Source organism: Rattus norvegicus, chromosome 13 (assembly GCF_036323735.1).
Source record: "Rattus norvegicus strain BN/NHsdMcwi chromosome 13, GRCr8, whole genome shotgun sequence".
Lineage (NCBI taxonomy): Eukaryota > Metazoa > Chordata > Mammalia > Rodentia > Muridae > Rattus > Rattus norvegicus.
In genome coordinates, this window is record NC_086031.1 from 44,734,205 (window position 1) to 44,755,351 (window position 21,147).

A 21,147-nucleotide genomic window follows, 5' to 3' on the forward strand; every position below is an offset into this window, starting at 1 on the left:
GTAGGATCTGGATGGATTTAGATCTGTTTGAAGATGGTGGTTTCTCTGACACTGGATATTGCTTCAGTGTCAGCAGTTAAACATTAAAAACCATGGAGTTGTTACAATTGGCCAGAGTTTTCTAATTGACCTAAGTCCATAAACACATAGCACACAAGAAACTAACAAGAATAGAAAGAAATGGAAAAAAGGAGAAATGGATGCTTTAATATTTTTTAAAAACTCAAATCCTGTGTCTCCTGCATTATGACTGGTATAAGAAGTCAGTTGGTCTCTGCCATCTTGAAAAATATTTTAATACTACCTATAAAATAATTACAAAACAATTTCTTCTTCCTTTAAAATGCTATTAAGATATCACACGCGCACACACAGAAAACCGGGGTTTTTTCCACTTATTCTGCTAAAGTTTGGGAAAGAGAATCTTTGATGTGGTAGAGACTAAAAAGCAGGGCATCCATTTGTGGCAAATGCATACTTTTTGAGTTGGTAAAGATCTTACATCTCCAAGCCTGAAATCTGGCAATTAAAAACAGGGGATCCACAAATATGCTTTGTTTTGAAATTGTGTTCTGGTCTGGATGCCTTTTGTCTATTGCGGTGACATCAAGTGCCAGGTCACTCAGAGTAACTAAATGTGAGGGTAACTATAAATCAAACAACTTCCCACTCAGTTAAGTGTGGAGTGCACTGGGCTGCTAACCTACACTGGGTATAGTCCTTGTTCAATTCAGCCATCAAAAGTACCATTCAGCTGTCTGTCATCTCAGCTACCCAGTCTGGAATGGACAACTCTCTCCGGAAGAAATGTGGCCCCAGATGTTAGGCATACCATACCATGCCTACCCTTTCCCTGTCCCAGACCTAGTAATTTACCAAATTCTTTATTGCCTTTTTTGTTCATTACTGCCACAGAAGACTCTCTAGATTTCCTGGTTCAACAGTTCTAGAAATGAATGTCTGTGACATTTACTTTCCTTGTGATTTACCTTCCATGACTACCACCATGAAGGGGGGAGGGTATGACTTGGAAGTGGCAGACGGGGGGAGGGGGGGGAACAGCAGAAGCAGAACATGAACGTTTCCATTGGCGCCCTTCCTCCTGGCAGATACTGTACTGAAATATCCACCCAATTGTAGACCAAACTTGACAGTTAATAGAGTTCCGCATCTTGTTTTATGGATGAAATTACTTCCTACTGAGGCTAGGAAATTAATGTTCCCTCTGGTCGTTATTGAATTACTTCTCCTAGAGCATGAGTATCACAGGAGAAACTGATCAAATTCTTAAACCTCCAGAATATGGGACAGACTGAAGTATGACCTTTTGCAAAGGTGGCCCTCCCACTATGTTCATTTAATATCAAAACATCCAATTTGGGGACTTGTATGTATGGGATGGTTTTTGTTTTTCCTTGAGAGTCTCACTCAGTATCCAGGTAGACTCCGGCTTGTGACCAGGATTGAAACTTCCTCCTGATATTTTCCAAGTGCCAAGATTAAAGGCTTGCATGAACCATCGTGCCCACCTCCAGTTTTGTTTCTCTTACTCTCAAAATGAAAATGAGAAAGACTTTACTCCGTCTAGAAGAAGCTAAACTATTTCAGGTAAGCTCTTAATCCCTTCCCCTTACTTGGGAAGTGTGCTGTCACCTATCTTAGGGTTACAAAACTACAGATGCCTTCAATGAGCAGTTATTGAATAGTGCCATTGTGTCAGGAACTGCCCTAGATGCAATATGCACTGGGAGGAAAAAATGCATACAATGCAGTAAAGGAATTAGAATGATGTGGGATCCCGTGAAGAGAACACTGGGTGGCGCGGAGAGCAGCAAGTGAGAATTGCGTCTGGGAGAGCCATTTAGAAAAACTGGCATGAAGGATGAACACTAAACTGGAGGAAGTAGGAAGAGCATCCCAACCAGCAAATGCAGCATCTGTAAGCTCAGTACTATGGGAAGGATGGTCCCAGCCAGTCTGGTCACAGTACAAAGGAGGGAAGAGGAAAATAAGGTGCTTTTAGAAGTGAACAGGGCCCAGATTGGTGCTATCTTTGACTACTGTAAGCTCTTATTACATGTATCTGGATGTGTGCAGATGTGTGCAGAGGCATTTATCTTCAGTTTATTCCATGTAGGCAGAGCCATTCTATCTCCTATTACAGGACTCTCAGCTCCAAGTAAAATGCTAGGCATGTAGCAAACATCTGTATATGAATAAATGAATATGAATAAATAAAGCCAAGTGTAAGGAACTAGACATTGACCTTGATGTTTGTTGTAGAGTCAGTGAAAGGACATAAAAGCATTCCAATGAGTCGTCAGATCTTTGTCTCAAAGGAATTTTATTAGCTCTTACTGGGAAGTCCAAGAGCTTTTGATATGACTAGAACCAGAGCTTCAAATAAAGTCTTTGACTCTTAAAAACATATCATCGTTGTTGTGTAAATTTCTAAATACTAGAAACAGAAGGGGGTCTAAAATTTAGAATCAGAAATACTTCAGAGGCTTTCCAGCAGCAATACTGAAAGCTAAAAGATGGTAACTTAAAACTATGTAGCCATTCTCATCGAACACAGGGATAAAAATAAAGATGTTTTCAGACACACAGGATTTCAAGCACTTGTCCTTAGGAAATTAGTAGAGACTTCTCTGCCAAAAGAAAAGAGTTAACACAAGAAAGAAGGTCTACACTCCAGATAAGGCAACAGAAGGGATTTAGCCCGGTTAGTGATGAAGAAACCGAGATGAGAACCACGGAGCAGCTTACAGAACAATCGACCCCAACTGCTGCAGGTCCGAAGTCTGGAGGAAATTTTTCTTCAGGATAAAATTGGTAGAAAACATGAGGTATATGTTAGTGTAGTAAGAGGGCATTTACACAGTGGATGGGAGGGAAGGATACAAAGATACATAGAAAAGGAAGAGGAATCATATAGGAAACAGGGATATGGGGGTTAGAAACGTAAACTCCAAATCTCCACAGCGCTGTGCTAGAGAAACGTCCAAAGCGATAGGGAAGAGCCTCCTCCAGAGAACCACTTAGCAACTAAACAGTGGCAGAAACTAAAGTCTACTTAATATGTATATGGCTTAGTTTCCATTCATACTCGGCGTCAGACTCATTTCATTCTTTGATGAAAGCTTGGTGGTTTACAGCCAAGTTACAATTGCTCTCTTGACTCTATTCCTAACTACACTTTATTTAAAGTCAGCACTTCATTCCCCAGCCTCTGCTTGAACTGCTACAGGTCGCTGCACTCAGAGCCCGAGCACTATCACCGTGAAGAGAGAGAGCACCAACTGTTTCCTGAGAGTAAAGAAAACATGTTTCCCATAAGAGAAAAGGAAAGACCTGATCAGTGCGATGTGTCTGACTTTTGAATTCGTAAGGTATCCTAAGGAGCCAATATTATTGATTTTGATTTAGAGTGGGTTGGACGTGTGTTCAGTGCCTCACCCACTGACTGAGGAAGGAAATGGTAAACTAGCCTTTAACTTGAAGGTGATAGCCATATACAACAGTGTACCAGCAGGAGCAAGGACTGTGGAAACAGGAGCCATGGACGCTGACCTGTAATTGGGTGTCAGAACCAGATCATCAAACGAGAATTCACTTCCAACTATCAGCAATACCTCTCCCCAGACAAAGGTCCTACGTCGGTGACCAAGCCTCATCCTGACTTGGGAACTCTTCCCTTGTCTGCAGTCTAGGCCACCTTCATAATTCACATGAAACATCAAAGGTTCATGTTTTTCCAAACAAAAGGTGAAGCAAAGCATGCCCAGTTGCAGGGACAGCGAGAAGATGGAAGGCAGGAAACACTCGTTAGGATAGTGGTTTATTTCAAGCAGGATACATGTGCTTTGAGGAATGGGGGATGGAGCCGAGGCTTATGTGTAACTTCAGCTATCGTGCTAACATTTTATAACTGAGTGGTAGACAGCAGAGTGCTGTGCTCAAGTAACTGAAACATTTCCCAAGGAAAACGTCGAAGGTGAAGGAAAAAGCGAAAGAATTATTTAATGTAAGTCACTTATCTGGGAAAAAAGATAGGGGACCCTCCTGATTATTCTAATTTTATTATAAGTTAAGAAATTGTTCGGTCTTTTTAGAGATTCGTTGAAGTTTCACTTCCATTTTAAGTAAATCACTCACCTAGATAAACCTGGATCAAATCCAGTGACCCCAGCCACGGGTATAGCCCCAGTTGCAGTGAATTGATGTGGAAATCCTCTTCCTGTTTTCTTAGTATTGTGACATCACATATATTTAGATGATGTATTAGAAACAGAGATCACAGTCCTGAAGACCTCAGTCATCTGTGGTCCACATGATATTGACAGGATACTGGGTTGTCCCAAGCTTTCTCAGATTTCCTTCCACCCATGATCACAGAGAAAAGATGGAAACCATGTATCTTCCTGTAAAATATACAAATAGCAGAGCTGGGAATTTAGCTCAGTGGTACAGCGCTTGCCTAGCAAGCACAAGGCCCTGGGTTCGGTCCCCAGCTCTGAAAAAAAGAAAAGAAAAAAAATATATATATAAATAGCTGCAAGCCGGAAATGAAATAGGAAATGAAGCAAATTGTTAGAATTAATTATGCAAGCTGCCTGTGAACTTGATGCTTCCCACTGGGGATTTTTTCCCACATAGACAGACCGATGCATAGCAGCTGTGATGGTTGATATGGATAGTCACGGTGACAGTGTGGGAAATGAATGGTTAAGGTCCTCCTCAGTATGAAGTGAACTCAGGAGCCTAACGCATTCACAAATGAGCAAGTGGCACTAGGCCCACCTTCCCACAGCTGGCCACTGGTGCCTACTCGGCTCAGAACTCTGAGAGTTGAAAGATGGCCGACAGCTATGTGACCATGGCTGAGCTCACCAATAGAAAACGAGACATTCTCAAGCCCCAGGATGTTCATTTGATAAGGCTTTGCATCCTGAACCAATAAAACTGGGGATTTGAGAAGTGTTGGAAGAAATCAAAGATTTCTTTCCCTCTAGGGTAGAATTTCTCAAAATTAGAGACTCTAAAAACCAGTTTGCTGCCCAAATGCCATGCCGGCCATTCTTGGTGTTTCTACATTAGTGTACTTAAAACTTACATTTCGGTAATCGCGAAAGTGTTACTACAGAGTGACAGGCTTGCTTCTTGAATCAGCATCTAGAAGCATGTCTCTGGCCATGCCTGTGGCTTTATCTAGGTTAGGTTAATTGGGTTGAGCCCTCCACCCACCCAGCCAAATACTAAATTCCAGCAGGACAGTTCCATGGTTGGGGCCCTGGATGACTGAGTGAAAATGAGGACGTAAGTTGGCCACTAGCCCTCTCTCCTTCCTGACCAGCTGGCCAGAGAGGCTACCACCAGGACCTCCCCTCACAATGTACCACTGAACTCAAAACCCCGTACATTGCTTTCATCCGAGCATCCAATCACAGATTCGGGGACAGTGACTGGTGAAGCAAGCTGGGGGGGGGGGGGGGGTAACTATCTGAGTTAAAATATCCGCTCTACTACTCTAATATCGGGCACATCGTCTGACCTCACTTCGGAGTGTGGATAGTAGAATGGCAGTGCTGCTAAGTTGGAGCAGACATAGAAATGCTTAATATAATACCCAGCCTGCGGCAGGGGCTTGGCTCGAGCAATTCTTGCCTGAGGTTAGGCTTTCTGTTTGTTTTTGTTTTTGTGGGTTGTTTTTGTTGTTTTTTGAGGAGGGGGTGTTTTGTTTTGTTGTTAATTTTTCTTTTCTTTTTACTACCGGCAAGTGACACACCTTTAAAAACTGATAGTTACTAGGGATGGCCTATATTCAGGGAAACAGCAGAGCTGCTGTCTGGCAAGTGGCCTCCGTACCTGGAGGGCGATTTCTTCCTGGAAGCAGGAGCTTCCTTGACCTACTCTTCTCCACAAGCACGTCAGACATTTCCTCACAAAAGAAATACTTGCTAGACTGGTTGGTAGCTGACTTTATTTTTATTTAGTATCTATTGCCACCTTCTCTAAGCAGCCAAAAGAGACCGGAGAGCCAAATGACAGAGTTCAAGTGCTATCTCCCTTCTGGCTGACCTAGCTTTTGTTGTTGTTGTTGTTTGTTTGTTTGTTTTATTTTTGTTTTATTTTGTCTTGTCTTGTTTTTAATCCAGAAAAGAACCTCCTATAGGAGGGAGAGAAGTTAGTTTTTATTTCCCCAGAAACAAAAAGGCCAGAGCAGTTGTCAGCAAGCCCTGGGGGCTGGGTGACTCGGCTACAGCCCTAACCTTGAGGTCCCTGAACCTCTTCTGGATATGATTCTGTCATTGACAGAGCTGGCCACAAAATTAGCCACCAGAATGTTAGCCTGGAGAACACTTTCAGCTACAAGTGGAGGAAGGCTAGTCTAAACAAGAAATCGGGTTCTCAGCAGACCCATAGAAATGCATAGTGCCCAGCCCTGACTGGTGCGTTCCTTTCAAGAAGGAAAATCAAGTTCCATTGACAGGCCTTCACCCTGCCAAACTCTTTACTCTCCCTCCACTCTTAGCTCAGACCAGCTCCAGCCTTCTACTATGCCTATCCTTTCTTTTTAGCAGTTCATTGGCTCTAAGCCAAGACCGGGGGTGGGACGGGGAGGTGGAGGCAGGAGGTGATTGGCCAAGACAAAGAAGCACCTCCCTTCTCATTCCCCTCCTGAGTCCTCCCTGACTGAACAGCTGGAATGAGGAGTAGGGAGGGAAGCTGGGATTGGCTTAGAGTCAGCAGCAGGGTGTGTCCACGCGGTTGAGGCATTTACCTGTCTAGGTAAGTCAGGAGGAGGTCAAAAGAAGAAACCAGTTGGAGACGCCGCCGGAGAGGCAAGCTGTCTCCATCTCTGCCCTCTGGAATAGAAGGGCGTTACTTTCTTGTCTTCAGACCCCAACTCAGAGAAGGTAAGTCAATCACTCACCAATTACTGCTTATTCTGCAGCAAGGGAAAAGACTTTAAGGGAAGGCAAAGCTACAGGGCTGTGCTGGGGAGTGCCGCAAGAGTGTCTGTCCCTTTACACCGGACCTGGGCTTTTCATCTCTGTTGCTCAAGTCTTTCAGTCAGCCTGAGATTCTCCAGAATTAGAATCTTTTTATGGAGGGCTCGGGAGCATCTCTTCCATTTCTTTACTTAACTTACACAACCATATCGTACAGACAGAAGCCAGAGCTAGGCATGGTGGTATCCACCCATAATCATAGTACTCAGAAGGCTGAGTGAGGCTAGAGGATGGAAAGTTTGAAGCCAGGCTGCTGGGCAATACAGCAAGATCCAGGATAGTCTACCCTACCTGGAAAGACCTGTCTCAAAAAAAAAAAAAAAAGCCACCTTTGTCTAGAATTTGGAATTTTCCATTTCTGAGCACTAAGACCAAGTAGTGATTCTGAAAGGGAATGGGTGACTGGATTACTGGAGCACAGGGAGTCAAATGGTGGGGAGGGCCATGCAGGTGAGCCAGGCCCCCTAGTTTTCCATTACCTTTGTAACAGGAAATTCCCCATGGCTCGTGTCTATCTTTATTTAAGTAAGGGGTGCAGCGCGTGCGTTAGTTGATAATGGCGCACTCTGCAGATACGTCAAGTCTGAACTGAGCTCGACGATTTGCAAGGAGAACCGAGGCTTGGAAATTTGAAGAAAACTCCCACTCCAGCTAGCATTTTCATCTTTGGAAATACAGGTACTCTAAGTCCAGTCAAGTTTACTTAGAGCCTACTAGTTAAATGTCTGGCTTTACCTGTTAATAGTTGTAGACTCTAAAGAAACAAAGTTACTTGGCCATGCTGGGCCTCACCCACATTTTATTTCATCTCAACATACCAAGCCTGGTCAGAGTGCCAACTGGGGCTCAGGCCAGGGTGAGGCGGCAGAGTCCTTAGGATGTCCCCGCAGACAGGAGTGTAGCTGGAGCATCTGCCTAATCTGAAACTGCCACAGAAGAACGGTCAGCAACACAGCAGCTGACTTTACCTTGGCCTTCTGGAGAGAAAGGGGAAGATGACAAGACTTCAGCATGTAGCCCTGGTTGAACACATCGAACTCCTGGTCCTGAATGCAAGACCTTTAAATGTTATCTCTCCCCTACTCCACAGAGCCAGCCCACTTCACAGATGGCAAACTTGTCAGCCACAGGGGCCACAGGAGTCACCTGCAATGTTTAACAAGGCTGTGCTATACGGAGGCTATTTCTCCCAAGTCCCTCCCACAAAAGCACCGGTAAAAGAGGGACTAACACTGAATGGATGGTACCAATTTTAGCCTCTTGGAGCTTTTGTTAGGTTTTCTGGGTGTTCTCCCACCAGGTTCATTCAGCAGAGTCAGCAGAGAGCACAACCCCTTACCTAAGAGCTGTTCTCCGTGACTCTGGGATGAGTCCTTAGGAGATAGGAGGGCACGCTCATCAGAGAGGACTGGGAGGAGGTCTGATTCACACACCCTAGAACCGCACCAGCCCTCTCCACGCCCTCTGCTCCACATGCCAGGGCTCTGCGCGCCATTTATTTACTCTCTTGCAAAGTTCGGCTAGTTTCTGAGACGTAGTTAATATTTAATGTGTCTTTGGATAGGTGGCTCCGACTATAGGCTGTGCACATTTCTTAGCTTGTTTCCTTTCACCCTTAGGTCTCCAAAAGAGGTCAAGGGTGAAAAGATACGAAAAGCCTCCCCTTGACTGCTCTGCTTGTTTCTCAGGTTTCTTATCTGACAGAAATGCCCAGGGTTTCGATTGCTGCGGGATACAGGCATACAAGTTTCAAGGTTATAAATGTGGTAGAAGGACACAATGTGTCTAAGTTAGGCGGAGCCAGGAGCGTTGAGTGAGAAGGCGGTGAGAGAAGGAAGACGTTTTCTGCTCAGACTCTTTGAATCAGAAAACTAGGTGTGGAAATAGAGTCTCAGCAGCTGAGCCCTCACCCATCCCACGGTTGTGCGGTGCCAAGAGCAGCATCTGCAAGGGCATCCCATGTTGTGTTTTCACTCACGCGTCTCTTGTCAGGATAACCAACCAACCTGGAAGTGCAACGCTGAACCAGATAACGCACAGACTTTAAAGCACACTGTAGGAGTCAAGGGGATCTGGACCCTTAGTAGCAGAGTGGCCAGTGATCTTTACTTCAGTATGATGGCATCTAGTCAATGTCTTGAGATGTCTTTTGTAGGTGTGAGTCATTCCTACTTAGGAATGTGGGAAAATCGCCAGTTTTCTCAGATGTGAAGTGAAGACAACACAACCAGATTCTCCTGAAGATCTGATTAGCAAACCTGAGAGCACTTTGTAGCTCAGATAGCGTGCAGATAATGTGGAGCAGAGCTACACCCACTGTCTGAGTCTCTTCAGTTGCATCTGGCTCAGAAATAAGAGTTCAGTGGGCTTCCCGGGAGGAACAAGAAGCCAGCAAGCCACGGGACAGCCCAAAGCACACACAAAGGAACAAAGGTAGTGATTTTCTCTGAAAGTAAGAGGCAGCACCTCACCCATTGGAGGAACCATCACATTAACCGTACTGAGTCACCTTCAAGATTTATCACTCCAGTCGTACGTGGAATATTGGAGCTAAAAACAGTCCCTTGAACCCACACTGACTCCTTGAAAATAATGTTTTTCTCTCATGCAGTGTCATGCCCCTAGTGCTTATTCTGTGCACACAACCACTAACCTAAACAAACATTCCCCAGATTCTTTTTAGTCACTGGCTTTAGGGGAAATAAAGTGGTGTGAAAAAACTTAGCATGGCAGGTTGAAGCCATGAAGAAGTCTCCAAGTAGCTCGCCCAGCAGTCCAGTGATCGGCTCTCTCAGACAGCGTTCTTTCTTTAGTAAGTTAGCTCTTTGACAACTTCGTGCATGCAATTCATGCTTACTCTCTCCCTCACCCTTATTGCACCCACTTGTCCTTTCCTCCCTTCTTCCTGTCCCTTTCCCAAACTCCTGACTTGGGACTTTGTTGTGTGTTCCATTTAGTTTATCCAGGGCCACCTTTGTGACCAGCGGTGAGGTACACTGTGGGTACACTGAAGTCACACACACCCTTTTCCTGAACCTATCCCTAGGAAGTGGTTCAGCAGTTGGGGGAAGGGCTCCCTGGGTCCCTCCTCCACCCTTGCTTGGCTATTGGTGGGTAGTGCTTGTGCAGACCCCACGCAATCTCAAGAAGCCGAGAGTTCACGATTGCAATGGGTGTGCCAGGCCTAACTGTGACATTTCACAGCTCTCCCTACCCTACTGCCCCTTCTGACTCGTTCAGTCTTCCTACTTGCTCTCCTGCTGTGTTCCCTAAGCCTTGTTGAGGGCAGTATGACTGTTTAGAACTCAGCTGTTACCTACTCAAGCCCTGGGTGCAGACAGCTTCTCAGACAGCAGTTTTGCGTGGCCTTAACCTCAGAGAGGGTAAGGAATAGGTTAGTACTCTGAACCTCTGAAATGCATGGCTGGGGTGAGTGAACTTAGTCTGTAGGCTTCTTGAGTCTCTGTTTCTTTGGGTTGGGGATTTTGAGGAACTGACCTCTTGCAGACGTCCTAGAGCTACCTCACCAATTTGTTAATTGTCATCTGTCAGGCTTCATTAGTGTCCCTTCCCTCCTGGGCCCCTCCTTATCTCCTGAGAGGCTCTGAACTCTGTGTGTGTGTGGCTCAGGACCCTGCCTTTTCTCTCCCCAGTGTCCTACTACTCATCCTTCTCTGCTTTATTCAAGGGTCTCTCCTCAGCAAGAGAGGAGCCCTGTAAGGCCTTAACATTGCCAGTGCAGTCAGGTTGGAAGACAGCGTCACCTAACCTAGGCCAAACCAGACACTGGCACTGGAGCAACTGTTAGCAGAGGAATATGTATGTACCCTGGCAGCTAAGCTCCAAGTCCCCAGTTCTCAATATTGTCCCAGGACAGTTTACCTTCTATTAGGGGAGTAGCAGAAATGATTCAAAATATCGTCTAGTGTTACGGGCGGAAGATGGATTTGAGTCACATAAAATCTATCTCTCCCCTAGGTTTCTATTGCTCCTGATACTGAAGTTTGTTCATAATTCTTTTAAACTTTCATTTTCCATAAAGAGAGGTACCCTTGACCTGCCCAGTTCTAGTAGACTATTTCCTACAACCAGATGTGAAAATCCTTGGGAAGTTCAGTAGCAGCAATGAAGTTGTTTTTGTTTATTTGGTTGGTTTGGTTTGTTGCTATTACTGTTTCCGAAATGAACTTGAAATATTACACACGCATGCACGCATGTACACACACACACACGCACGCACACACACGCACACACACACATACCCCAAAGGAGCTGGGATTGAAAGGAGCTAAACTAGACATTTTTCTTGTTCATCTGACACAGTCTAGGGAACTTCACTGGGAATATAAGCAGCGTCAGAACACACGTGTTACACAGGGGAAATGGGACGGTGCTCTGCCATTGCAGGTGCCATGGTCATATGGCCCGGGGCAGAAAGATGACCTTAGCCTTCTTGGTGGCATATCATGTTTATGATATTATTAACAATGACTGTAACTGACATTATTGGGCATATCCCGTACAGAGTGTTCTACATTGGCTATTCCAGTGTACCATAGTCTCATAATAACTTTAAGAAGTATGTTTTTAAGGACCTGGAATCCTCCATCTAGACAGAAATGCTTCTATTCAAAACCCTTCTTTCTTGCTCCCTGTGCTTGGGTTTAATTCGGCATGAGATGGATCTTGTCTGATTTTTAGAAGAACAATAGTGGTTACCTATTAAATTCACTTGGCCATTATCTGCTTCCAACGGAGCTGTGTGTGCTAACTCAATGCTCATTAAATCCTTACATTAACCATATTTTACAAGCAATTTGCCTCCAATCAAATATCTAAGTGGCTCAACTGGGATTCAAACCCAGAACCCAAACTCTCAACCTTGTAATATGTATTGGGCGGGGTAATGAAAATATAAGTTAAACTCCTTGCTTCATAATGGGAGGAAGCAACTAAGCTTAAGAACCTCTTGTCTCAGGGTTGGGGATTTAGCTCAGTGGTAGAGTGCTTGGCCCTGGGTTCGGTCCCCAGCTCTGAAAAAAAAAAAAAAAAAAAAGAAAAAAAAGAAAAAAAAAAAAAAAAAACAAAGAACCTCTTGTCTGACTGGCCTGCCCTCTGCTCCCTGAATCCACCTTTCTGCATGCATTTGAACCCTCCGTGTAGGCTGGGGGTAGAGTTCAGATATGGCCGGTCCACAGCCCCCTTTCAGCTTGCTGCTTCCTTGGTGTCTTGCCATCGTAGAACCCCAGGGCCTGAACAGAGCTTTGCAGAAGCCTCTGCTCACACGTGGCTTTGATTGTTCTCTTTTCAGGCCCAGCTTGGGACATTCTTCACTTCCATTCACTTCCCCTCTGGGAGCCCCTTTCACCACCCCTGTGCCTTGCTTCAGGCGATGCCCAAGAGGGAGCTTTGGCCAGCAGGGTCGTGCTCAGAACCTGTGACCCACATCGGCAGCTGTGGCAGCATGATGAGCACCACCTCCACCCACTCTGGATCTGTATGTACTCTCTCCCTCTTGCAGCCTAGCCCGCTCTGCGCACCAGCCCCGCCCCGATCCGCCCCGATCCGCCCCGCCCCGCCCTGACCTGTCCGCCTGGGCCACCCACTGTCACTCAAGCACCCTCTCTTTCATCTTCTTCACCAGGGAGTGAATCACTGGATTCCTGCCTCTGAGTCACCTCTGCCTCTGTAGAGAACTGGGTGGGACAGCCTCTGAGTGCAATCGGATCAATATCCACCCACCCCCATTTTCATTAGATCAAACAAAGAGCTTAGGCGGAGAAACACAGCAGGCACTTAAATCAGGCTGAAAACTGAACGGTAGATTCTTGTAGCACACGAACTTTTACAATTCTCAGCAATGCCCAGGGATAGTGGTGAACACCTTCAATCCCAGCACACAGAAGGCTGAGTCAGGTGGATCTCTGTGAGTTTGAGGCTAGCCTGGTCTACAGATCAAGTTCCAGTGTAGCCAGAGTTACAAAGTGAGAGCTGTCTGGGCGAGGGGCGTGGTGGTGGATGCGGTGGTGGTTGGGGATTGCAGGAGGTGAGGGAGGGGGTGGGAGGGTTCACTGCAATGAATAGCATGGCTTCAGTTTCCCACTAAAGTCAAAGAGGACCTAGTAGTTGGGAGCCCCTATGGGAGCAAACACATTCAGATTCCCTACTTAGAAGCCATACTACCTTGACATATCACCAATTTCTCGAAGCTCCAGTTTCTTCAGTTTGGGACTTGCTTGTCTGTGGTTTGAAACAGGATATCACTATGTTGATCTGGCCAGCCTGGCACTCACTATGTCAACTGGGCTGGTCTTGAACTCACAGAGGTCCACCTGCTTCTGATTCCTGAGTGCTGAAATTAAAGGTGTCCACCACCACATGGAGCTAGTCTCCTCAGTTTTAAATTAAGGAAAATATTAACACCTAGTGATGACGGTTCTCAAGGATGTAATAAGATGTGTGTAATGTCTGACTTTCCTGCTTTGATAGGGCACAGACATGCCCAAGAAATGATTCTAATATGAAGGTTATTTACAGGAGCCTGGGTGAGTCTCAGGTATCACCCATAAACCACCAGCAGGGATGACAGCTCAAAACCTGTTCCTTGTAGCTCCCGGACCAACTTGCAGATAGTCCTCCAAAAAGTCAATCTCCTTCTCTTCTCTCTCTCTCTCTCTCTCTCTCTCTCTCTCTCTCTCTCTCTCTCTCTCTCTCTCTGTGTCTCTCGCTTTCTGTCTCCCCCATACCCGCCCCATCTGTCTACTGCCTACAGAACTTGGAGCTTATGAATCTTGTGACTTTCTGATCTGAGCAATCTAAGTTTTGTCAGCCGAGTCTTAGAAGCTTCCCCTGAAAGGGAGTGTCTGGGGTTAAAGGACAACAGCTAAGCAACATTAAAGTGCAAGCGTCTAGAAAGCTAGGCTGCTGCCCAGTGGTTGCCTGGTGTGTCCATCCCCAGTGCCTTATGAAGTAAGACACAGAATAAAGAAGCCGTTCTTGCTGGGTGTATGGACACAGTCCTCAACACATAGGCAGCTAAGGCAGGGAGACGCCATATTCTCAGCCGGCCTGGGCTGTACAGTGAAACCTGAACAGAGTTCATGAGATGGCTCGGGAGATAAAGATGGAGTTCTGTTCACACAAGGAGGAAACTGACTCTCCAGTGTTTCTTTCGGATCTCTACACATGCAGTAGCACACACACGCCCACAAGCACACAGGCACAAAATAATAAAGGTTTTTAAATTGTAAAAGAAAGAAAGATAGATAGATAGATGGATGGATAGAAAGAAAGAAAGAAGGAAGGAAGGAAAGAAAGAAAGAAAGAAAGAAAGAAAGAAAGAAAGAAAGAAAGAAAGCCCCTATGTAGAAAATACATGGCCCTCTCTGAACTGAGACAGAAATGCCCAAAATCAATGCCTAACTGTGAGGGCATGGAGGAAGCTATTCTTTTTTTGGACAGGAGTTTAAGTTCTGGCCCTTGTAAAGTTGGTGTGAAGGAGGAAATGTGCCTTATGTCCAAATATAAGCATTCCTTTGCATCATCTTTACACACATTGTGAGCCTGAGTGAAGAGCTTGACTTTGCTGTTCCGTGTCCTGAAAAGTCTTTGAGAATGTAGACTGCGGCCACGAGATACAGCAGAGGGCAGGGTCCCTGCACACACAAAGGCTGGGGTTAGGTCTCTCTCTCTCTCTCTCTCTCTCTCTCTCTCTCTCTCTCTCACACACACACACACACACACACACACACACACACACACACACACACACACACACACCCTAGTTAAATATCAGATAGAGGGAAGTGAATCAGAAATTGCTGGCTACTGAGCAAGTTCAAGGCCAGCCTAGGCTCCATGAGACAGTGTCTCAGGAATATAGCGGGGTAGGGGGAGAGAAAGGAAAAGAAAATCTAGGGCTTCTAAAAGGCTTCTACCAAATGTTAACGTTTAATATGGTTAATGAGTTTGGGGGTTGGTTGTTTGTTTTGGAGACAGAGTCATCCTGGAACTCAGTAGTGTGCCCACCACACCTGCATGCCTAGATAAGAAGTTTTGATTTTCACAAACATGGACCAGGAAAGGCACTGCGTGCACATATAAGTCCAAAGTGCCTGCCGTATATGCACACCTCCCCTTCCACATGAGCGGTTGGGGACACAGAGACATCATCCTGTTTCTGACTGGAGGACACCAGTATGAGTAGAGAGACCCAGAGGGCAGCCGTGATGATCATTCAATGAGAAAAGCTGTCTGAGAGACTCTCCCTCGTTTTGCAGACCCAGGCATCTGGCAGATGGCTTTAGGGGCAGACCCGACAGGAAGGGTTGTTTTTCGCAGCCTCTTTTCGACTCCCCGGGATAGTTTTAGGACTCCGCAATCTCAGGGAGTCTGGGACAGTCACAGTTCTGAGGCATCACAGATGTTATGGCAAGGAGTGGCAATGCCACTTGAAAGCTCAGCCAAGCACCATATTACCCCACGGCTCCTTTTGGCTTGTACCTAGCTGCTGTGGGCACTGGCCTGCCTGCCAGGTAGCAGTTGAGAGGAGGCAGACGTGCTTTGAAAAGTTAAAGGACATGCCAGACACCAGTCAAGTTTTAGCCGTGCTGCTGCCCTTACAGTCTAGAGTTAGATGAGAGGCAGACTTCCTGAAATATTATAGTCACATGGGACTGGGGTGAAAACCTGGGACTGCTTATGACCTATGCCCCTAAATAGTCTATCTGCTCAGGACTAAGCAACAGAAGAGTGCCCTTGCCACCTGCCTGCCTCGCCTTCAGAGCTGAGTCCTCTCGGGCTTCAGCCTGCAAGGCCTCCTTGGTGCCCACTGTTGCAGGAAGCAGCTTCAGTGGCTGGCAGAGCAGCACCAGGGAAAGGTTACCAGCTTTGCGGCTTTGTCCACCTCCATCCCCTTCTCTCCAACCTCATAGTCCCTTCTCCCAACAGAGTGACAGCAGCTACGACTTCCTGTCCGCTGAAGAGAAGGAGTGTCTGCTCTTCCTGGAGAAGACCATTGGCTCGCTGGAGGCGGAGGCTGACAGTGGGCTCTCCACAGACGAGTCAGAGCCAGCCACCAGTCCTCAGAGTTTCCGAGCACTACCCACCACCACCCAACGAGCTCCACAGGGTAAGAGACTATCAAGGGACCAGAGTCTCTTAAACACTTCCCACCTTGCTTGTCATCTGGGACAAGTTCCCAGGCAAAAAAAGGGAGCCCTGTACTCTCCTAGACAGACTAAAGGTAGAGTAGGAGAGGCTTCCTGAGAAACGAGCTACCTGTGCCTTTATATGGAGTAACAGAAGCCTAGGAAGTAAAGGGGTTTGCCTAGCTCCTTCCTGTCAGGGAAGAACTCAAAGAGAAATAGGATAACTCATGTAGGAGGAGTCAGGAAGGCCTAAGCAGTTGGCCCAGGAGACAATGAGTCAGCATAGGGAGCTAATCTGGGTGAACCAGAGAACAAGAGTGTGGGAGATAAGACAGGGGAGTTCCAGCAGTGTGTGGTACCTGGAGGCTCCTGTTAAAAGACAGCAGAAAGCAGGTGGTGCCCCAATTCAGGAAGAGGACAGGATGGCACACAGTGTGAGAGAGTGTGTTCCAGGACAAACATAAAACACGGCCGCAGTGGATCACCACCCCGATATTGTCGACTAATTCAGTATGTACTTACTAACATGGCCTTGGGCCCTCCACCTAGAGTAGAAATGGAAATGCCATTGTGCCCACTGAGCCCAGTGGACCTCACATACCTGCCAAGGTCACTAGGTAAGATACCGTGTCAGTACAAGGCACTAGCTACCACGGAAACATCCAGGCTCTCCTAGGAATTGGAAGTTGAAGCCCAAAGCACATCCAGTTTAGATCATGCACTTCCATGGGCTCCGTTACCTGGGAACCACGAAAGCTCTAAAGAACATCTTAAAGTCTCTCCCTGACTTTGGTAGGGAAGGATGGGAGAGCCTAAGTCAAGGATTTGAAGCATCTCAGAAGTGATGTCTTCCAACCGTTCAGAAAAATCAACTCCCAGTCAAAAGCAACCCGCCATTCTTTACCTATTAGTCTATGTGACCTCCAGAAAACAGAGCTGCCCTGTGAAAAGCAGACCAAATAAAACAAACCACGTGTTGGGGAAGAGGGTTGGGGAGGTATGTGCTTTCCCCCCTCAGCAGCATTCTCAATGTGTTTACTCCTTCCTTCTGTTCTCCCTCATCCCCACAGGAAAGCCAGAGGCCAGAGACACTCAGCAGGTGCCAGTGCCAGTGCCAAAGAGAGCAGCCCAGTCCTCCGGTCCTCCTGAGTCTCCCAGCCCAGGCCTCAGGTCGGGTTCCTACAGCCTTCCCAGAAACCTCCACCTTGGCAGAAGCCAGAACCTCAGGAAAAGTGCCACCCAGACTAACAGCGTCTCTGAAGCACCTGAGGTATTCTTAGAGGAGCCTAAGAAAGGGCAGACTAGGCAGGGTGCTAAGACCATCCAGCCACCAGCCCCATCCCAGGAGGGTACCCCTGACCTGAACACAGTTCTCATACCCCCGCCAGAAGCTTTCCAGGACATTACATCAAAGAAAGCTGAGGGAGAAAGCCCACCTAAAAAGCCAGGAGAGCAGACACACAGGCCTCAGGGCCACATTCTGGAGAGAAGTCCACACTCCCAGAAGAAAGCGGACATGTCTTCTGAAACCATGACCCATAAAGCCACTGAAAAAGGTTGGACAGAGGGGCCACAGCGACCACAGCAGCCTCCCACCCAGCCATCTCAGAACACACAAGCTGAAGAACCTTCCCTACCTTCAGGGGTCAAGCCAAACATCCAACAGTCTCTCCTCACAGCCACAAAGCCCCGTAGGCTGCCACCTAACATCGTCCTGAAGAGCAGCCGGAGCAGTTTCCACAGCCATCCCCAGAACTGGCTGTCAAATCACACCGAAGCCACAGACTCGGGCCCTGTCTCCTCTTTGCAAGAACAAAGGAAAGCGCGCAGAGAGGCTCTGGAAAAGCTAGGGCTGCCCCAGGACCAAGATGATCCCAGTCTGCCTGTAAATAAACATACCGGTAGCTTCAAAGTCAAGGAGGCTCAGGCTCAGACCTCTTCCCAGGCCCGGGCTCCTGCTCAGCCGGCATCTCCAGCTCTGGTCAGGGGAACTGCTTCTGTAGCAGAGAAAGCTTCCTCAGTGAAGGCTATCACTCCTCTGGACTCTCTAAGCAAAGGTTGGATTCCGGCCCAGGAAACCCCTCCAGGAAAGGTCGGAGCTGCCAAGTCTATGCCTATTCCCATCCCTAAAGCCTCAAAGGAAAACAGTTCCCTGACACAGTCCAAGCCTGACCCGCGGCTGACCCTCCAAGAAAGCAGCATCCCCGGCCTGAGACAGATGAACTTCAAGTCCAATACTCTGGAGCGCTCAGGCGTGGGGCTGAGCAGCTATCTCTCGGCAGCTGAGAAGGACCCTGGCGGCCAAACCAGCACGTCTCTGGGAAAGAGCCCCTTCTTGGACAAGGTCTCATCCAGCGTCTTCCGTAATTCTCGGCCCCGGCCTGCCTCCTTGGGCATGGGAAAGGATTTTGCAGGAATCCAGGGGGGCAAGCTGGTTGGCCTGGAGCAGGGCCAGTGCTCCCAACAGCCATCCTTCAAAGGACAGAGTCATGACAAACTCCCTCGCCCCCCCTGTGTCAGTGTCAAGATATCCCCAAAGGGCATTCCTGATGGGCACAGGAGGGAGGCTCTGAAGAAACTGGGACTGCTGAAGGAGTAGCGTTGGCATGGGCATAGCCCAGGCCAACCTACCGGAAGAGACTGGCTCTGCCTAGGGCCTTTGCAGCCTCACAGCTCAGGGCTCGCTTCCTTCCTGTCTGAAAAAGGAAGAGACTCGAGGTCAAGCACATGTCGGTACTCAGGCAGTTGTGTTATTGAGTACGTGCATAGATCATTCTGAAGATCAGTCTCACAGCAGGAGAGAGGGGGGCGCTTGCGTATCACTGACACCATTTATATAACACAGGGAGTCACTGTTCAGAACTCCGCTCTTGGTTGAGATTTTACAAGTGTAAGGTTCAGCCTGTCCCGGAACTGAGTGGAGCATAGTGGCCGAACCTGAGAAGCAAAGTCACACGACACAAAGGAGGTAGAGACAGCTCAAAAAGATGAATTACACTGAGCACGCGACTCTGGCCACATGAAATACAGCCCGAGTTTCTGCAGTAGATGGAGAGTGGCTTGCATTTGCTGCCAGCGCCTTCTAGACCTATCCTGGGGCCAAGGGGATCCAGTTCAGTATCTTCACCCACTGCCTTCCCCTATCATGTGTAGCAGGCTAACACATATGCCTGTCTCTAGATCTCATAGCTCACTGATATCAGGAGGCCACTCCCTGGTCTGAGAAAGCCGAATATGGCCACACACTCCTCCATTTCTACCTGGAAGAACTCTTGTCGTGGGCTTGACGAATGTGATAATAAACCAGGCTATGGCCCATGATGCTGCCTAGAGTCCCTGTTCTTCTTGCTCTCTGTCTTCCTGGCTGGGTTCAGGGCAGCTCAACACTGAGCTGGAAGCCCAGCCCAGCATCTTTCTACATACACAGAGTCATTTCCGAACTTCTCCCTGCTGTTCAAAGGTCTTCAGGTTCCCTGGGAGCTACAGAGGTGGCTTCATGGTTAAGAGCTCTTTCACAGGGTCCAAGTTCGATTCTGAGCACCTACTCACAACTGCCTATAACTCCAGTTCCAAATCCAGAGGACCCAGCACTCTCTTCTGGTCTCCAAGGACTTCTGAACTTATACACTCACACACAACTAAAAAAAAATTTTTTTAGTCTTTTTTTAAAGAAAGCGTTCAGGTTTTCTCAGTTCTGATGAAGGAAACCCAACACATACACAGACCATTGGAACTTAGGGAGATCTTAAAACTCCCTGCTGCCACCAGAAAAGGGGTGCTACATCAGAATCATTCTGCCATTTAGTATCAGTGAAAGCTGAGATCGGGACTAGAAACACACATGATACAACTTACCTCATACAGTTGTCAGGTTGCCACTCTATCCTGCCACCACTGAGTCCCTAGTCAATGTCCTTGTACACAGCACCTCAGACAGCCATTGTCACTACCAGAGACCCAGCCTTAGCCCCTTCAGAATTCTAAAGCATCTCACAAAACACCGGGTGAACTATTAGGAATAATATGTGATGCTGTTAATGTTTTCCTTTAACAAGGGTGTATATAGTAACTCTCAGTAACTCAAAACAATTCTTCTGCCAAATTCCCCAACAAGCTGTGTATGTCTTGAATGACTTGGATAAGTCTTGTGGCCTTAATGACCAGGCATATCCAGACATGACTCTAGTTTCCATTCGGTAGTGTATGCTGTGGTGACTGTGAACCAATAGTCATGGAGATGCCCAAAAGGAGCAGGTAAGCAAAGATGGGGAAAGGTGCCCTTTAGGTCCTCTGATCATCTCTGCTCTGTGTCCTTAGGGACCCATTGCCATCAAAGATCAAAACTTCTGACAACCATGAGATGGGTAGGATTAAGGGCTACTCATGACTCCACCTCATCATGGTATGTGGAGTGTGGGTGTGGCAGTTTCTGTGTACACACCCCCACATACTCACACACACAGATGTCTGCTACCTGTTTCCCAGCCCCAGGTGAAGACCTGATCTCTCAGAGCTGGTGGGGACTTTCACGTTGACCAAGCTCTATTATTAAAGGCTCTCAAAACACAGAAGGCCAAGTGTAGATGACTGGCTTGGCTTGCTCCATAGGTGCTATTTTCTATGTGTATTTCAAGACACAAGTTGGTCCCTTATTGATTGCATGATTAAGAGAGAACCCTGAGTTAAACCTCAACTGGTACTGAGGCTTCATGGGAGTCTAGGAACAGCACAAGGGTAACATTGTGTTGGTCAGACGTGCTACCAGTTACATCTCCATCCGCAAGAAGGGAAAGATCTCGGTTATCCAAGCCACATACAGCCTGAGCCTACCTCTCTATATCTTCACCACAGTGCCGTGCTCATTCCCTCATTCCCTAAAGGACATCTTTACACAGTGGTGGGAGTGACTCATTTCGGTTTTAGCTGAAGACTCATGCTTCCCCATGTTTGTCCTTCAGAGGATAATTGCTTTAAAGAGCTGC

At 47.1% G+C, this 21,147-nt stretch overlaps 1 protein-coding gene across 3 annotated transcripts; it reads left to right on the forward strand.

Annotated features, from left to right (window-relative positions):
* The first annotated feature begins 5,511 nt into the window (after positions 1 to 5,511).
* Positions 5,512 to 19,491, forward strand: C13h1orf116 (similar to human chromosome 1 open reading frame 116). Of its 3 annotated transcripts, XM_006249714.5 has the most exons (5): positions 5,512 to 6,920; positions 7,589 to 7,694; positions 12,328 to 12,513; positions 15,966 to 16,146; positions 17,236 to 19,486. In XM_006249714.5, the coding sequence occupies exons 3-5, from the start codon at positions 12,409 to 12,411 to the stop codon at positions 18,762 to 18,764; spliced, it is 1,815 nt and encodes a 604-aa protein (XP_006249776.1). In that variant the 5' UTR covers positions 5,512 to 6,920; positions 7,589 to 7,694; positions 12,328 to 12,408; the 3' UTR covers positions 18,765 to 19,486. The 3 variants fall into 3 exon arrangements, with proteins under 3 accessions (XP_006249776.1, XP_008767711.1, NP_001094258.1); NM_001100788.1 differs by lacking the exon at positions 7,589 to 7,694 and having other exon boundaries at positions 6,678 to 6,920; positions 17,236 to 19,491; XM_008769489.4 differs by lacking the exons at positions 7,589 to 7,694; positions 12,328 to 12,513 and having other exon boundaries at positions 5,513 to 6,920.
* Positions 19,492 to 21,147: the final 1,656 nt, after the last annotated feature.